The following is a 19312-nucleotide window of genomic DNA, read 5'->3' as shown; positions in this document are numbered from 1 at the left end:
AGTAATCGATTCATTAATATAATTTTTTTTTGAAATGTCATGTACTTTGTTATTACTCAGTGTTTAATATGAAGGAATTTTGTTTAACAACTTTGTAAAGTATCTCAGTTATCCACTAAATCACTCGGTTTAATTGAGCATGTTTCATCGATTTCTCTCAATAATTTCCAAAATTTAGGTGGTTCACTGACTGGTATTCAATCATTGATAATTGTTTAAATTACTTTTTCTTTATTTTTTATTAGTTGTTCAACTGATTTTTTTTAATTTTGAAATAATTACCACGAATTATTGGATCTAGTGGAAACAATTTAGTGCATTTTAAAATGTATTCCTAGTTGATCAGTAGTCATTGTCAAACCACTTTTTACGTCTTATCTTCCTGACGGTTTTAGTTGTAGTTGTTGTTATTAAATAAATAACTGTTAAATCACAAATATTATCACTATTATTATTGAAATATATAATTTTATAGTTTTATACATATGTACACATGAAATAAATTTTCATTTTGCCTGGATGTCCCAGTTGTATATTTAGCTGGTAACGGTTTGAATTTTTTTAATTTGCTTATTTTGTTTTGGAAAGTCGTTACTAATACCATATAAATTCAGGGATAATGAGACTTATGTCACGTGGCTCAGTTTGCTCGATAGTACACTTATTTTGCCCTACCCGGTATCTTGTGAGAACATCTTGAATACACGGTTCTTTTTAGTAACCGTGCTGAATCAAGGAGAATCGCGAAAAATTGCGCCCTCTAGTGACCATAACAAAATGAACTTTTTAAAATTCTTTCTCCCCGACTTGTTGTATAATGCTATCACTCCGAAATTGGGGAAATTTACGATTACTCGTATTATCACGACTGCCAGACAATCTGGCGTTCTGCCCACTAAATTGTGTACCCAACAGTTGACCCATGCAATTAAAATAACCCCATCGCACGTGACATCAATAATAGAATGAAGATATTTCACGACATTTGGTTGTCTTGAGTTATGAGCAACCGATTTGTTGTTTTAGGACTTCGCCGCAACTGTTGTTGGAGATAAGGTTGGCTTACCTTCTTGCCTGGTACTCTTTTTGGGTGAAAATTATAACTCGAGTGCAGGTTTATGTGACAAGTGGCAAATACAATTAAATACCAACACATCCACACCCCCATCTCGTATTTAACAAAACCACTCTTCCAGAACCACGGCTAAACAATGGGAGTAGCATAGAAAACACTCGAGTACAGGGTCAGTGCGATTCAGTCATTTAATTGAAGGAGAAAACTAAAGGACACATTTTATTTCATAGTATTTGTTTCTGTTCTATGTTCACTTACAGAGGAGATTCGTCCTGTTTACGATGCCTATTGCGCATATAAAGGCGTACGTGTGTTACCACATACCACGCAATTGCCTAATTCGACCACCATGCACCGTAACAGCTTTACCCTGATGCACGACGTACTTGTTTACCTCCACGTTTGCTGGTTGTAAATATACTTTACAAAGAGTCGATTTTAAAGACACTATTATCTTCTAAACAATTTCCAGTCGAGGTGAAATCACCCTGGCTTCCTCAAAGGTCACGAGTGGGCTGGCCCGTAGTCCTCGCCCTGTCGTTATCTTCTACGATTTATAACCAACCCCACAGCTATCACTCACTTTAAGGACGCTTTGCTTCATTCCGAATGTATCCATGTGTAACCGGAGTAGTGAAAGCACTGACATTAAACTTACAAATATGTTGCAAACTATTCATACATCGGACCATTTGTTGTGATAAATCGCACAAAGATGTCACTGTCAATTGTGGATGAACCTTTGCGGCAAAATGTACTCCATTAGTACCTCAATGAGTTCACGAGGCGCTCTGTTTTTTTCCACAATGTCAAACCTCGCCCATGTAACGACCGATTAATTCTAGACACTGTTTTCGAAGCGTGAATCAAACAGGCTTGGTATTCAAAGATAGTACATAGAAGCTACGATAAAACATCAGTTTATGAAACATACACAGTATAACGACTGTGTCAATTTCATAAACAAACAACACTAAAAAAAGATGTGACAGTATATTAAAATAAAACAGAACAGTAATATACTGCGAATGTTTAGGATAGATAGGTCACCCTAACACTGATTTTGAAGCGACAGTAGTACTTTTCGACTTTTTTCCTGATTGTTTGAGATTTGTTTTTAGTCCCATCAGTTAAACACGTTTCCAAACTTGTTGAAAACTATGAGAACGTGCGATTCTATGGTAAGTTCTGTTTACACACTACAGCTCTGTATCACCACAATACGTTGTGCAGTGATAGTCGTAGTGATTAATTAATGAACATATTGGGTAGTAATCGCTGAGTAATAACATTCTGTATATATGTATACCTGATAAAGGAAGGGAGAAGTGAAAAGTTGCAGAGTTCTGCCAGGACCTTTGCATGATGTGGCACACGATACAGCATAATGCGCTCCGAATATTAAGAACTATTGTTTTTATCAAGAACATCTTCGCCAGCCAAGGTTCATCTATTCGGCCGTCGCTCCACGTTCATAGAGGCGGCCATGGAAGACCGGCTTTAACGAAACCGTTCGAATCGGGCGAAATATCCTGAGTTAATGTGAAAATAATTATTTAGATTTCAGCGTTAAACAACGGGTGGAATTAAGTTAAACACAACCTGTGGGTCATTTAAACACGTGGGTTTTTACGTTTTTGTATGTACTCTTAAATAATCAGTGTATATTTCGAGCTCCCGTGTTCCTGTCTTCAAATGACGTGTAAATCTAGTATTATTTATCTCGTTATATCGTTTATTTGATACTTTACTCAACAAAATACACACAATTGATTCACCTGTTATCAGAAACACAATGCACTATGTAATTGACTATTTATCTCAATATTACGAGATTCACTGACAGGAAGAGACTACAACAAACATTTACACAAACCCGTCATGCGCACATGGCGGGGCAAGTACGGTGGGTCATCCAAACGAAATGCATTTTTCTCGCGTGAATTATAATTGCTACAACGCGGAATTTAAACATGATTTCGGGAGGATTAACAGTGTCACTCACTTGACCGCATACAATTCTTCCTGAAACCGGGGTACACAGTCGTTAAATGCGATGCTGCAGAAAAGAAACGTAAAAGTATTCCATAAAATAAACGGGTTGTGGGGGTTTTAATGTCACGTGGTATCTTTTGTCCGAGAACGTCCTGATTATCCACCATTTTGTCGTCCTCGTTCGTAGTTGATTTTTATAAAACAAATAAAAGAAATCCTGCATTCATTTGATGTAATGTCAATTGCACAGTGTCTTTAATAACACCAAGTGTTTGCAGGTAAATGTTTAACTTATAGTGCCGCGAACTCCTGAAAATGTCAAGTGGCCGTGTACAGCTGCGATGTGTCATACACAAACTTGTGATCATGCACTTGAAACCCGAAAATCATCTATTGTCATTGGGTGATTTTCAAATATTCGTAAACTAACTTCATGTTGTCTTTGACCAACATATATGCCGTTTATCGTCCAGCATTCAAACGCCAGAAAAGTTATTAATTTGATTTAACATTTGATGCAGTTTAACTATAATTTTGTTGTCGCTATATTATAACTGTCTAACTAGTGTATATGTTTCTCTACCTATACTTTCGTTTATTTAAATAATAAAATAAAATTAATAATCAATCCACGTACAGAATACGTACAGTTTTAACATTTTTGCGTCGTACCAAAGAAAACCAGCACTTATAGACAGTCTGGCGTGTTCGTATTTATATAGTTTAAGCTCGTTTAAGATTATGTAGAGCTTACGCCCGTTTAAGATGTTCTCGGTTCGAGTAACCGTCAAAATCACACGGAAGACTCCTTGCGCATCACCATATACACAGTAGCATATTGTATCTATATTTAGCTAACCATATCTGTCGAATCTCGCAACAGGCCATTAATTCTATGTGACAGTCTTGAATGTCATGCATTAATGTATATCATCGTATACGTACACGCCATATAGTATAAATGGGTGTATTGAGATCTGCGAATACTAAGTAATAATTTGTACAGTCGCTGTGTTATGTGTGTCTTGTTTGTAGTTTATGGTGGGACGACTTGGGAAACACCTGTTAAATCGTAGATTGCATATTAGGCATAATGCAAGTAGATGTTCTGGGGTAGGTCACTGTGCATTGGAATATTTTCATAAATCTGAAGATGCCGGTCTGCACGAATTGATGAAATCCTTAGAAATACATTATTTACACAATTCTTATAAATAGACTACATTTAATGCCATCTTTATCTTAACGGTTATTTTTAGCCTAATGCGAAGGAACAGTTCGATGCGTAATGTCGGCGGGTTGGTTTGTGATAAGAACGAATTGTATGCTCCTGCCCTATACCCCCACCCCACCAAAGTTAAGTGATGATATTTCGCACGTTATGTGTTAGCCATTATGAACTTCGGGGAGGAAAAACTACTGTGCAAATCATTTATTTCCTTCACCTAGTTTTGGGCTACATCTTTATAAATATATATATGTCGATTTTTATTTCTGAGCCGATTGTTTTTGTAAAATTCCACCATCCAGTCTTTATAATGACCATTCCCTCATTGAAATTCAGTCGCCTGACAAGATATGTGAAATCAGTAAAAAACATACAAACACGTAACGCGGAAACTGATATACACGAGGCCCGAGCCATGGATATGTTTTTATATTATTATCTAGTTTTGACTGCTTCGAATTGTCCCTCCATCTAGTTTGGACACGTCTTTTCGTGTTGGTCTCGGCTATAGACAAAAGCAGGGGACAACAATAGACACTGATGGGCTTCTATCGTAACAATGTAATGTTTTTCCAGTTTAACAACATAAAGAAAAACAATTACAATACGTTCTTGACATGGTTCTGAATACTGAACAGCTAGTGGAGGTCGCTCGTCGAAAACAATAGCCGTGTATCATATCGAAGCTAGTCAGCCAACATGGCCATGTTGATTACTAGTATATAAGAGTGGTCGCCAAACAACAATCTGTTTATCAAAGTTCTAATTTGAATAATTACTGAATATTCCGCCATAATCCTTATATTATGACTAGGTTATTTCGATTAGAAGTTCATTTTGATTGGTTGTTGATTATGGGACATAGCTGGTCGTGTGAAATTGATTTGTGACGCTTTAGTTTATTTTCTGGTGATTCTATTGGTGGATATTGCGTTGGTTTGAGGCGTCTTCAGAAATCATCCGTAACGAGAGACCTATATACGTGTCCGTTGTCGGTATGGCGCCGACCTTCAAACTGACGCCGTGACGTGGGTCCATCTTTAGGCTACTGCATAGGATCCATCCAATTTTAGTTATGCTTAGCCCTTCCCCACAAACAATTGTTTTTTACTCGGGGAATGTACAAGTTACTGGCATTCTTTTCGTCGGAATGTGCCATTGACAAGGGAAAAGATACAGTTACGGCACAGTTGCCGTTGTCACTCGGAAGGATTGAAAGCGATTTTAGTAATTACGTCGAGTTATTTCCATCTGTTTTATGTTGTTGACTGAATAAAAAGACTCATGTTCGTAACTTGAATGTGGTCGGCACAATCTGTGTCAATTTCAGATTGTGTGAATAGGCTTATTTTGCCACTATAAAGCGATCCCCGACAAGAAAAACTAGTTATTAATATCTAGGCACGTGAGTTTCCGTCACAATGATCCTTAAGTTGGACCAACTGTTTCGGATTGCCAGGGGTGTGGACAGCAGGTCAATAATTGATTGTACGAAAAGATGGGTTACCTGAGATTACAATGTTATTAATTGCCAGTATAAATCATAATATAAATCATAAATATAATTCTTGCCGGGAGACACTCTTTTCGTGATATTATAAAAGTAGTTTGAAAAGAAGATCTTCATTTTCAGAATTGTTAATATAAATTGTATTTTTTTTTCAGAACCTCTGATTTACGTGTTTACATCATAATCTATAAAAAAAAGATGAAAGATTATTAAATCGATGTTTTTGAATTCAGCCATACTTTCGACGATCGAGTGTATGCTCGCTCATGGAGAACGTGTATTGTCAAGTTGAAACTCTGACTTGAACCACGCCCCCAACATAAATCTGTAGTGGAAGAAATTGCCTTCTGTCAGTGGACAACAATAACTACTTTTCGTTTCAAGACGTCTTGGTGATTTACAACCAAGACCCCTGTTGCAATTTAGTATGCTAAGGTCGCGGTTCGGCGTTTTACGTGCGCGTTTATTTATTTGTTCTTCTTCTCGGTGTTTCATATGGCATCGGACCGTAAAAAAACAACCACGACGACAAAAACTTGAACAGTCGAAATATATTCCAAAAAAGATTTTCAGATGGAAGGCTGTTTGTTGGTGTGTTGACATTTAGTGAAATTAAACATGCTTAGAACAGTGTGCTTGTTTCCAGTTATTGGCGGTTTCAGGCAAATCGCCCCGGATTTATGCAAATTTTGCCACGCCCGTGTGGAATCAACACCAGTGCCCGATTGACCGGGCATACCACTGTGGGTGGAAATTGAGACCAAACGTACTGTTATCGTCATTTTTATGTAATTAAAAAAGGATTCGAGATGCACGTTGAAGGCATTAATTCAACCCTCCTTGTCTTTCCACCTTTCATCCTCAACTTCCAGTTCGTGCAGAAGAATTATTATCGACGGTAGCGCGAAAAATGTAATTATAATGCTACTATTATGATTTCGAGATAGTATGAATCATTACAATTTCCCCTGACCCTTCAAAACAGTGTCATCAATTTTATCCATACTTTTTTTAACAATCTAGCGGAAATTATATTATGTGATTTAATTTCCCGTCCAAGTACCTTTTTATTCACACAAGTCAGAACGAACGTACGCAAACGATAAGAAATAAACTGATTTTTAAATGTACGTCTATGTGAAGAACTGTTTTTTCTCGTGTTCTCGCATAGATAATTTATTTGACAGTTTGATACATTTGATCTTCCAGTGTCCCTTTAATCTATTATGCCATTGTCAAATCGAAATACCAAACCCTCTTGCCATTGAGGTCTTGGCTTGAGTGAAGGAATCTGACTTGGGAGCGTCCATTTTAGTTACAGGTTTCAAGAAATACAAGCGCGGCGGGGACGCAGAACTTAGTTCAATATCACAGTACCGCCTTAAGTTACAATAACCATAAAATTGTCAGAAGCGGCAATTAAAGTTAGTGTTTAATATAAACAGTGAGCGGAACGTTTTTTATGTGACGTATTTGGAGGGTTTAAACTCAAGACACTCGACCTTTGACGAATGGACTCCCCTAATTTTTGAAATTCCTTCGTTGCGCATGCGTTCTTATCGCACGTGTTAATAAACAAATTTCACTGTCTTCGAAGAGTAGTGTTCAGTGAGCAGCGTCGTCAGTGATCGGTAGTCAGTAACTAACTTACTCGGGCTGTATGCTCGCTTAGTTAACACACATTTTTTTTTACTCAGGGGTGTTTTACTTCAAGCCTTAATCAGACACAATGACAACAACAATAATAATGCCGGAGAAGGAGAAGATTGAAAGTACGCCGGAGTATTTGGCCCAACTTTTGAAAGACAAGAAGACCATTGCAACGATGCCAAGTCTATTCCAGCACGCTGAGCGGTTACTCGATGATGGTACGTACCGAGAGGCCCATAGGCCGATTTGTATGTCTGGTGTTCTTGTGAATTCTTAGCTAGGACCTTGAACAGTCTTCTGGCACGTTTATTGTGTCATAAACGAAGCCTACATTAAGGGTGGTCGGTCTAGTATAAATCAGGTCCCGGTGTATACACTCGAGTTCCGGGACATGTTAGCAGCGACGTTTGTTAGGTCTGTACAATGGATGAAAGTTTACGAATTGAAGTGTTGCGATTGATCGAAAACGTGGCCCCTAACCATTGTAAACATACTTATTTCACGATCGTTGAAGCGGTACCCGTCGGATTGTAGTCGTAAATACCCACTTTACTTCCGTTTAGTGCTATTTCCTACAAGACTCGTCGCAAGTAGCGACATTCCTATACTTGTATCTGATGTTCGCTGGCAAAGGCCAACAGTCGGCACACTCTCACGCATTTAGTTTAGAAAGGTCATCTGTAAAACGACGTTCAAAACTACTTTGACGTGACTGCTAGCCCGCGGCTTGGATGGAATTACACATAGTTTTAAGATTAATATGAATGAGATGATCAAAAAAGGGTTACTGTGTTAAATTTCAAGAATTTTTTCAAGGCAGTATTTTGCTTTCTTGAAATTTGACGTAGGTCGTCTTTGAAGTACACTAAAACTCTGAAAACTAGCGTAACTGACGTTTTTCAATCATGTCAGTCGTTGTGGTGAAATTTATTTTGGATCTGATAGCAATTCATTCAAAATTACGTTAATTACTGTCTATGACGGTTATCGATCTTCCAGACAACGAAAATTTGATGTTTGACAAGCGAGCTGACCTAAACAGCCTTTCTACTTCCTGTGGTGTGTTATTTAGACAGCGCCCTACAACAGGCCTCTCTCTGGCTCTGGCAGCTCGATCGTTTCCCCCTAAACCAGCCCCATTCTCTGTTCAATTTTGATATTGAGACGGTGGTCGTTTGGTTGACGATGTCAGTAGGGTGCAACCAATCGTGCTGGCTGTCTGTCTCAGTCATCGCCTGTTTTTTTATAGGGGTCCTGTGACCTCGATCAGTCCCGAACAGCGAGTTCCTGTCATTTTAACAGTATACACATCAGTTGGATTGGATGTGTATCTAATGTATGCTGACAAGTTTATAATTTGAGATGCTAATATTTGCAGATCGAAACTGATCACAAGAAATGTGTTTGTATAAATTGCTGGTATGTTTTAATGCATTTTAAGATTAGTGCTATTTTGATAATGCAAATTAATGGTAAAGAAAATATAAAAATAGCAATTTATTTTTTTAAGACGTTGGTTTGTGTGGGATCTCATTACGACAGCATTATATTTTAAATTGCAAACTACAATCCGATAAGCCACCTTGTCAGCTGAACAGTTTCAAAGATAGCAATAAAAAAACGCTAAGAACTTAATCCTAAAATTTATTAAAACTGAAGAGATTTACGATGACTGTCGGCATATAGAGGCAATTGTGAATTGCAGGTTGGTTATTATCTTGTTAAAGAATACCTTTCTCTAATGTTCTCCCCATAAACTCTGCCACAGTACGGTTTGATTGTCTAAATTCAATGGTCTAGCATTCACACTGGTCAGCCATGCATGCTTGCTTGTTGACTGTTTTTGTTTTCTTGCTACCTGTTTTGCATGCCTGGTTACTGTGAATACATTTGGCCCTGGGGCAGTGTCATCTTATTTAGCAACTTGCTGACTGGGTTTCCACGGTAATTTGTGTCCTAAAATTCTTGGATTAATGATGTGTTACCAATTTCCCAGGGTCGAGGAATAAATTAAGAAAAAAAAAACTTGTCCATTGTAAAACAAACTGATAACTGCCCCTTTCTTTAATTATTAGTTAGTGGTTTTGATGTTGTGTATGGTGTCGTTGACGCTGCTATTGTGTCCAACTGGAAGGTTTATCAATATACTCATAGCTTATAAGCTTGTAACATTTCCCACTGACAGTCATGTACTGTATATTCGCCACCCAACCCTTTTGGCCGGCTTGTAAAGATGTACATAGTGGGTGTTAGGGAATTTTTGAAGATGATTACTTTGTTAGGTGTTTGTTACATTGAACTGACAGTTGTTTAGTTTGGACTGTCAAAATCAGCTGTTCTGGAGGCGCAATTCAAGTTGTTTGTCAGGAAGCAACAAAGCAGATTCATACCATTACCAATGAAAAGGTCAGTGCTGTTCCTGACTGCACTGTAATTTTCGCCTGGGGAGCGAGTGGCTAATGCTTCTAGTTCATTTGAATTTGTTGGTATGCCACTTTTGTTCCATTTGCCCAGCACACATGTAGAAATACATGTAGGGTGTTGATATCATGAATCTTAAAAACAAGTCTTTGCCAATATTTACATTGGGTATCCAGCATGTCATCTTTGCATTTGAGTCAAACATGGTTTTCTTTTTCTATTTTACCAAGGACAAATGATTTTTCAAAAAATATATGAAAAATATATATATAAAAAAAACAAAAAAATTCTTGCCCTGCTACTCAATTTGCTTGCTAAAATCTACACAAAGTTAAGGTACCGTATTTGTCCCATTAGACTCGCATCTCCAATACTAGCATGCATAATGTAAAATTTTTCATTTTCGCTTGGAGTTTACTTTTAATGAAAGTGATTCCAAAAAAAATAAAATCCAGCAAATGTACTTTATTCCCATATTTTACAATCGACTCGTAAAAAAACAGTGAAAATAAATTCTGTACACAAAACAGCCAAAAAGTCTTTTCAGCAAAAATTACTTCCAGCTAGAATATTTTAATAAGTATTTTAAAATACACCAAGGATGGCCATTTATTATGCGCTTAATCATTAAAATATGAATTATTTTCACCATAGATATAAATGCACCGTATTTGCTCTATTAGTAGCACATAAATTCAGGTAAATAACAAAAGTACGGTAGCAGCTAAACTTTACTTCAGCCATAGATGCTTTAGCTTGCTGGTAGACAGAAACAAATGAACATTGCTGGAGGAGGGAGGTCAGAACCTTTTTGGAAAAGCTAAAACTGAACAGTTAAAGGCTGTTCCTTTTGATGCTTCTGAGGTCAAGATTTTCAGGTCACCGGGATGCATTCGCTGGTTAGACATCACAAGATGGCCGATTCTGAAACTTTTCAAACAAAGATCCAGATAGACGTGTTTTTATGACTTTTGCAATTTCAATAATTTTATAAAAACCCTTAATAACCCTAAATAATTTGTGTCACGATGTAAATTGCTCCAACTATCGAATATTCTTGTAATTTACTTGATGAGTCATGGATTTATTTTCCAGCACGCAATGTCATTTGGATCATCGGCAGCATTGCGCTGTTTGCTCTGCTCAATCTTACTATTATACAAAATGTCTGTATTGTAATTCAATTATTCATAATTTTTACGTTTGAGTTCTACTAAGGCACTTACGGCCCCATACAAAGACCCAGACAATAAAATTAATTGTGCGCTGATTTCGTTTGCTAACTACAGACAGCATGCTGGTCTATTGAACATTCAGTGCATCACGAATTATATACGATGAGTACGGACCTGAAGTTAGTAGTGTTATAAATTGTGTACAACCAATAATTGCTATCGATGTTTGTGCAATATTTCTTGTCCATCCACTCTTGAGCCTCCATCAGTGTATTATATTTGCTATGACTATCAGCGAAATCTATATGCTTATCATGAAAAGTTATTCACTTATTTGGAAATGAGCATGTGCTCAAAATCAAAACCTTTTTTTACTAATTGTTAGTTTTTTTCCTGAAAAAAAGTATTTCACTGCATCTCCTCATTTATTTGTATATGACTTTACCCACAATGCATTATTGTTGCTTTTTATGGCATACATGCTGAAAGTGAAATATTCTGATACCTAGAAGTTTAAACCTTTTTATTTTTATATACCAATGAATTCAGTCAACGTAAAAAGATTGATTGAGAAAAGGTATCACTCAGTTTTGAGTCTCGTTTTTCAACATTGTGTACTGTTCATTGCAACATCACGCTCGTTTTGCTATGCTTTATACTTTCGTGCGCCGACTGATATTTAAATTGTAGATCCTTGATGTGATAATATTTTAAGTTAGAAATCCTCTTTAGCATTGCCATAGAAACTTGTGTGAAGGCAGGTATGACAAATGATTGAAATGAAAATTTTAGAGAAAGTAGGTCGTGTAAGTAAATGTCCTGTATCATAAATTATTGAGATTCTCGCTGGCCAGAAGTCCATGATCGGATGGGTAGCAGGTGATAGCAAATTACCACTCTACCATAATGATTATTTAATAGATATTAAAATTTTACCATCTAAAAATCTAATTGCTTATACCTGGTAATATAATATATATATATAGCAAGATGAATTTTTATTAAATTAACATGTTCCCAGTGACTTGGTCTCAGTACACTTGTGTTTTTTTGTCCATTTCACACATTATTATGTAGGAAATTATTATTAATTAATTAGGTAGTGCCTGAGATTAAATATATTTGTCGGTAATTAGTCGAATGTAATAAACGTACCTTGTCATATATTTCACTAATTAACGAGGGACTAAATCTAATGAATTGTTATGCATTTGAAATTAAAAAAAAAAATGTCAGTGAGAAGGTTTATTGATTGAGTTTGTTTTAATAATTATGTATCTTATAGAGTGAGTGATTACTCCCACTGGAGTTATAAATTTACATTGGACATTTATAAATTTCATAGTTTGCGTTCATTTTTACTACAGTATTTTTTTTTTTTCAAAGACAAAATAAATTGCAATTATTTCAAGTTTTAAAATCTTTCGCAATTATCGTTTTTGAAGATTACTGTGAAATAGTGTTTTTTTTTTCAATACATTCTGCACTAGTTACATTAGCTCTGCTTTAAAGAGTCGGTGTAATTTACTCTTTTGCTGAATTAGTGAAAATACAAGGAAGCAATCAGCTAGTACATCATGCTTGCTAAAAATACGCATTTCAAGTTACTTTATGCATTCAAGCATATCGTCATGCACTTTAGCGAATACAACTTTGTTTTAATTACAGTATTCCCGTAGAGCTTGCTTGAAAAAAAAACAAAAAACAGCGATGTCTGGTCAAAATGAGTTATTTTCATGCAATAAATGCAATTTTTGGTTTATGTGCACTTTATTGGAGTTGTACTTATGTAACGAACTGGTGATAATCTTTACTTTTATTGTAATCTCCTCTGTTCCACTAGCTTGCCTGTCAATCCTAAATCCCTGGTAATGGTTATAGTTTCCTATTAAATTATGCACATGGGCATGTTAATAAAATGGATCCTAATGACATTAGCCACAGTTATTATTGAGTAACTTGCAATGCATACCTTACGGAGACGTACTGTATTTTGATGGATCACAAAAAAAAACGACTGTTATATACTGACTATAGCTAGAGGAGACTATGAAACGCTTTTATAATTTACCACTTTCTTGTACATGCTTTGAAAGACGTGCATACGGATTTGTGTTCAGCAAGGGCAGGCAGCTCGAGGAGGTAGATTTACAATAGATCTTCAGGTGCTTTTTCAGGATTGTAGCTGGCAAATGGAATCAAGGAATTAGTATTCACCTCGCTTTCACTTCTAGGGCTTAGCTGAAAGTGTAGCTTGTAATGGATTAGTCTTCGTACGGGGTACGACTACAAGGGTTCGAGTTCATATTTGAAGAGATGTTAGAATGGAGGATCTCTTCAGGACTGTTTGAGTTTAGTTTATAGTAGGTGGTTTCTCCGAATTATAAATTCAGCAGAGTTGTGGCTCATTTGCGTAAAATTTATTAATTATATCCATTATGGTGATTCACCTCTTCTGTTTATCAATATTAGAGTACTGTAGAATACTTTATTTTTGCTTGGAATTTATTTTCGCTGAAGGGATGATTCCGTGAAAATAAAATCCAGCGAATATACTTTTTTTCCTATATTTCACATTAAACTTGTCAAAAATCAGTGAAAATAAATTCCAAGCAAAACGTCCAAAAATCCTTTTCAGCGAAAATAAAGTATTCCACAGTATATTGCCCCTGATTGGAGGGGGGTTTGTATGTGTTGTATGTGCAAAATTTTATTTTTGCTGGTTGAAAATTGTAACAGGATTGGTGAGAAAGAATAAAAAATTAAATTATAAATCCACTATGCTCACAAAACAATGTACAATGTATTGAACTTCTGAGTGAATCAATTTTCATCTTCTATATTCTGGAGCAAATTAGAAACTTTTTGTTTTTGCGATGTTTTTTTTTAAGCTGTGTGCTGAACACAACGTATAGAAGTCAAACAGCCAAGCTGCTTGTAATAATAGGTGCAGAAAACCTACCCAACTGTTATTGTACTGTGATTAAACTTTCATAAGCATGCACCTCCTGAGAGGGCAACTTGAATCAAGGACACGCATACATCAGTACACCCTGCGTTGGCCCCTAGAATGTCTTGATATGAATCCTATTTAGTTAAAATTCACTGCAAGACATTATGCTTGATATGCAAGAGATAACGCCCGCCCGTCGCAGATAGTGAAATTCAGCTGGGCTCCATGCTAGTGCTTATGCACTCTGACAGACAGAAGTTGTATACACTTGGTTCTCCCATGTTAATACATTGTAATATATTGACAGACTCTGTATGCAGGCACAATTGGCTTTCACCCGGCTCTATTGAAATGTACAAGAATTTTCCTATTGATCGACTTGTCCCTTCTTCTGGTGTTGTGTGGTGACTGTGTATACATGTCCACCCTAAACAAGGGCCTTGGCGTAGTTCTTTACCGGGTCATGCATGCATCTGTTATAAGCATGTACATTTCTTGTTATATCAATGAGCATGACCAGAATATTATTTTTCTCTCTCTTGTTGCCTTCTTCTGCACGTGCACAATACCACGGATATGCAGTAATTTGATTCACTACAAAAGAACTTGTGACAATATACAACTACTGGTATAAAAGTGAAATATTAAGCGGTTTGTCGTATATACCGTTAAGTGGTGAAATAGTCATTCTTCTGCAAGTTATAATAGCCCGCCCAATGTCTGTTTTTTTTTTTTTTTAAATCATCTACTAGGAGCCTGAGATCATAATCTGCCTTGTATATGTGGTTAATTATAATGGTACATATTTGTGGAAAGCCTCGTTGGTGCTTTTTTAATGGATGTATATTTTTCGTTTCAAGATGTTGTAGTTTTCTTTGTTTGCTGATTGAAAAGCATCACAAAGCTTGTTCCTTGTAATGGATACAGCAATGTTTACTTGTGTACCTTGCATGCGGCTTACTGCTTATTCAAGTCATTGTCCTTGTAACTCAGAGACTAGCATTGTGTGTGCTGTGCAGAATATGCAGACCGACCTGATTTTCTAGCTTGTAATGTATGCAAAAACTGATGCATATTTTGTTGCTAGGCTACCATTTGACTAATAATGTTGATTTCTGATGTGTTTGTGATTTGTTATATTTCAAGATGCGCGATTAATCACGTAGAAGCATTATATGAAACGTTCATAAAACACAAGAAACTTCTTTTGTCCATGCAATATCATCTTTTGTCTTCTGCGAGGCAGTGGTAAACGAATAATTTTGCACCCCTTCCCCCATTCCTACTAAAACTGTTTATTAATGTAAATTGTAATATAAGGTAAAATAACTTGATGTCAACTATTAAATTTTTAATATCATCCTGGGGTATAACATCATAGATAAAGTCAAAACATTTTTTTTTTTTTACTTCCTTGAGGTATATAACAGATTACATGTATGTTGTCAGCCATTTTGAACGTTGATAAGAGCGTAGCTTTTAAAAAAAAAAGTTGTTTGTGTGACAGATAAAATGTTTTTGTGCAATAAAACGAGTCTTGATTAACCAGCATACTTGCACGCACACTCGTACGTGCATAGATTCCCCTTGACTCTGAAATGCAATTTGCTTGGTTGTCTCCAGTGTCTGATCGGTTAATGGCACGTTATGACAGATGTCCATCAACCGCAGCTAGCCTATTACCATCTCTATTATCAAAAAAAATGTGATTGCTCCTTCAGCGTATACTCAATAATGTTGTATTTGGTTCTTTTTCTCTCAGTATTGTTGCATTTTGTCACCTCCTACAATAACCTGTCCTTAATTCTTAGCTGTATAACAATACCACAGACAGTACCCAGGAGAATCACCATCCAGTTCACCTAACCCCTTTTTCCTCATTTCACCTTTATTTAGTAGACGTTATTGTTGTGATAATTTTTTTTCTCTGGCTGGTATTCAGAGTCTCCAAGGGTTAGTTAGGCTCGCACTGTCAAAATTGTAATCATCATGTTTAGTGGCCTTCATAAGGTATTAACAGATCATGTATATTATGGGTTGTTTGATATAAAAAAAGGAGGGGGTGGAGGTTGGGCTTCCTCTCCCAAGTTTGATTGGTTTTCTGATGTATAATTGCCCAAGTACAGACTGATATCACTTAGTTGATGCAATACTCTGGTCTGTTTAAGTTGAATAGTAATTGAATAACAACTGTTATTGTATTTATTAATATTATCGATCTACAGAGCTTCATGTAGATACATGTGACAATTATGTGTTGGTGAGTCAATATACTGTCATGAAAATTGGATTAGCTTCTGTGTTATTTTTTCATATCTCAAATTTTTGCTCAATGACATGAAAAAGTTTCATTAGTATATACGAATTAATAATTATATATCGGTATTGAATCATAATAATTATTAAAATGTTTTAAAAATTTGATATATGATTTAAAATTGAGTTTTCAGTACGATAAGTTTATCTCCCATAATGCATTGCATGTAACATGCTCAGTAGTGACATACATGTATTTGAATTAGATTGAAGAAAAATGTAATTTTATGCCATACTTGTCAGTTTGCTGATCTCCTCTTTGTGTGTTGGTGCTTGTATAGATCATTACTGTTGTATCCCAGATGCTTCATCCCTACACGCCTCCTGCAAGTTTTATTCAATCACAGTCGTAAAGGGTCAACATAGGGTGGATTTGTAAAAAAAATCTGCTTCAAATTTTCAACTTGCAAACAATCTTATAAAGGAAAGCCGAAAGAAATGTTTACAGCAAGACCTTGAATGAAAAATTGCAGGTAAAAGTGGAAGATGATTTTCTGCCAACCCCCCTCCATTTTTTTAATGGTTAACCCTAATTTGTTTAGACTGAAATAAATTATCATGCAATGAACTGTATTGGAAGGAGATTGTTTGTTCTTTGATATTGGTAGCTAAGCACTGGTTGTTAATATTAGACTTGAAACACCTCTAGGTGTGACTTCATTTAACCCGTATGGCTTTTCTACTGCTGGAACAGAAGAATATTAACAATTTTGCATTTGATGTGGGTTGGGTAGGGTAGAAGGTATCTTGTAATTAATGCTGACAATGTTTGTGACATTAGTCACTTTGTGTGTCAGGGCTAAGAATTTTCTTATGATGCACGGAAATATTCACTGATAATTAGTACAAGTACTAAAGTTTCCGGAAATGTATTACTGTAGAATACTTTATTTTCGCTTGGAATTTATTTTCGCTAATTTCGCTGAAGGGATGACTCCGTGAAAATAAACTCCAGCGAATATACTTTTTTTCCTATATTTCACATTAAACTCTTCAGAAATCAGTGAAAATAAATTCCATACAAAACGCCCAATAAGCCTTTTCAGCGAAAATTAATTCCAGCGAAAATAAAATATTCTACAGTATATTAATTTGACTTCTCCACATAATGTGTGCTTCAATAACTTCTGTAAGCATGTTAGCTGTAATTTGAAGGGTTGTTGAGTGAGTAAGGCTATTATTAAAACTTTATCACTTAATATTTAACATTCAGTGTTTTATGAATGGAACAATTTTACATTTGATTGATGACATGTTGTTTACAAATGTGTAACTTGTTCGTGAAATCCTGATTAATACCAATCAAAGTGAAAATCTTGGAATCGATGCAAATGAATGAAATTTGATTGTTTTAAAAATACCCGCATGGACATGTTAATTGCGATTCTGCTGTGCATTTCATCCTGCATCACTAGCTATATTTGCATAACGAAGTGTCTCAATAATGTGTGCTTCGCATTCTATATTATTCATATTTCTCTTTAGCATTCAGGTATTGTGGTCAAGATGTTCTTAGCGTGAGAGCAAATTTCCAACTCATTTCCTCCACAGTTCAAGTCTGGCTACCCTGGCAGACAAATTTCTCATTTCAATATTAGAATAAAACACACGATACCGACCCTCCTCAAGCCTACGTCACATTTAAAAAAAAAATGACAGTCGGATCAGCTCGTCAGAATATTTGATTGCAGTTCAGGAAATAAGTAGCTATATTGTATTAGTATTTGGGTTGAATTATGTCTGAACAGCTGGTAGGAACTGTCAAAAAAGGCTGTATGAATTCCCTAGCTTTTGCTGGCTGGCTGGCTGGCTGGTATTTGATATTCTTGGGGCCTTAGATGGGATATTTCAAAGAGCTCTTTTGTAAATAAATTAATATTTCATAGAGGTGTTTAAAAAAAAACTGCATGGGGAATTCATCAATTGTCTTAGAAAGATAAGAGATTCACAGCTTGTTAATTAGTAGATCTAAGATCCAATTAACCTACTTTGCAAGAACTATTGTGAATAGATAAAAAGGGGAAAACATATTTATAGGAGTAGAAAATATGAACCAGAAATGCAGTTTGATGATCAGCCAATTTATTTTTATTAGAAGATTCTTGATTGTGTGCATTTTAATAGGAAGTGAACAGTTTATGACCTTGATTCAATCCTACCTCCCTCGTCTTGAATGGTTTCTTCCTGTGTAATAGAACTTGTGAAGATATTTCTCATTTTCTCTGATCTAGAATAATTTAGTTTGTATTAACTTTGTATTAAATTTTTGCATGTAGAAGGCTGGGATAGGATAATAATTGTGGATATATTATAAACAATTTTTGTTTTAAAAAAGATTGAATTTCGCAAGTCTGCAAATCCCAAATTTGGTTGCTATGGGTTTTAGTTATTTGTGCTGTTTTTCCCCTACCTGAAGGAACCAGGTAACTTGTCACAACTTCAACTCTAAAGTTTTACCAGTGTCTCGCCAAATTTGTCTGAATTTTGAAGTAGTCCATAGATTCAATAAACTATTAGCAATTGAATCTCCTCAGTGAATACTTTTTGCGGATCATTTTGAATTACCTGGGTGTGTTTATATTGAATAAGAACTACTGACAATAACACCGTCCTTGACACTATTGCTTAATAAGATATATCTAAGTCTAACACAAAATTGATTCAACCAGGCTGTCTTCTTATCCTTATTTCAACCCACTGGGTGGTAGAATTATTACCAATTCCTGATGGTATCCTGGAAGTTTTAATCCATGCCATATGGTTTACATAATTATGGACTAGACCATTCTATTGTAGGGAGGTTCTAGGAAACTTTCATTGGAGGTGCAATTCAATTCTAGTTTTAACATCCACTTTTGTGTTCTTTTAACAAATTTGATGAGTACCTGTAGGAAATAGGAATTATCAAATAAATTGTAAAGAAATATAGAATAATCGTTGTACCAATATTTAGAAGGAACAAAAATTATGAAGTTACAGGGTTATAACC

At 35.8% G+C, this 19312-nt stretch overlaps 1 protein-coding gene across 2 annotated transcripts in view; it reads left to right on the top strand.

The window, feature by feature from the left end:
• The first annotated feature begins 7372 nt into the window (after positions 1-7372).
• The window catches only part of LOC100369360 (protein quaking-B-like), a 76389-nt gene continuing 64449 nt past the window's right edge, over positions 7373-19312 (top strand). For both annotated transcript variants that reach the window (XM_085505765.1, XM_085505764.1), the window contains exon 1: positions 7373-7676. In XM_085505765.1, the coding sequence (XP_085361891.1) occupies positions 7538-7676 (139 nt within the window). In that variant the 5' untranslated portion in view covers positions 7373-7537. The remainder of the gene's footprint in view (positions 7677-19312) is intronic.

Source organism: Saccoglossus kowalevskii, chromosome 11 (assembly GCF_978046115.1).
Source record: "Saccoglossus kowalevskii chromosome 11, keSacKowa6.1, whole genome shotgun sequence".
NCBI classification, from domain to species: domain Eukaryota; kingdom Metazoa; phylum Hemichordata; class Enteropneusta; family Harrimaniidae; genus Saccoglossus; species Saccoglossus kowalevskii.
This window is presented reverse-complemented; position numbering and strand designations above follow the sequence as displayed.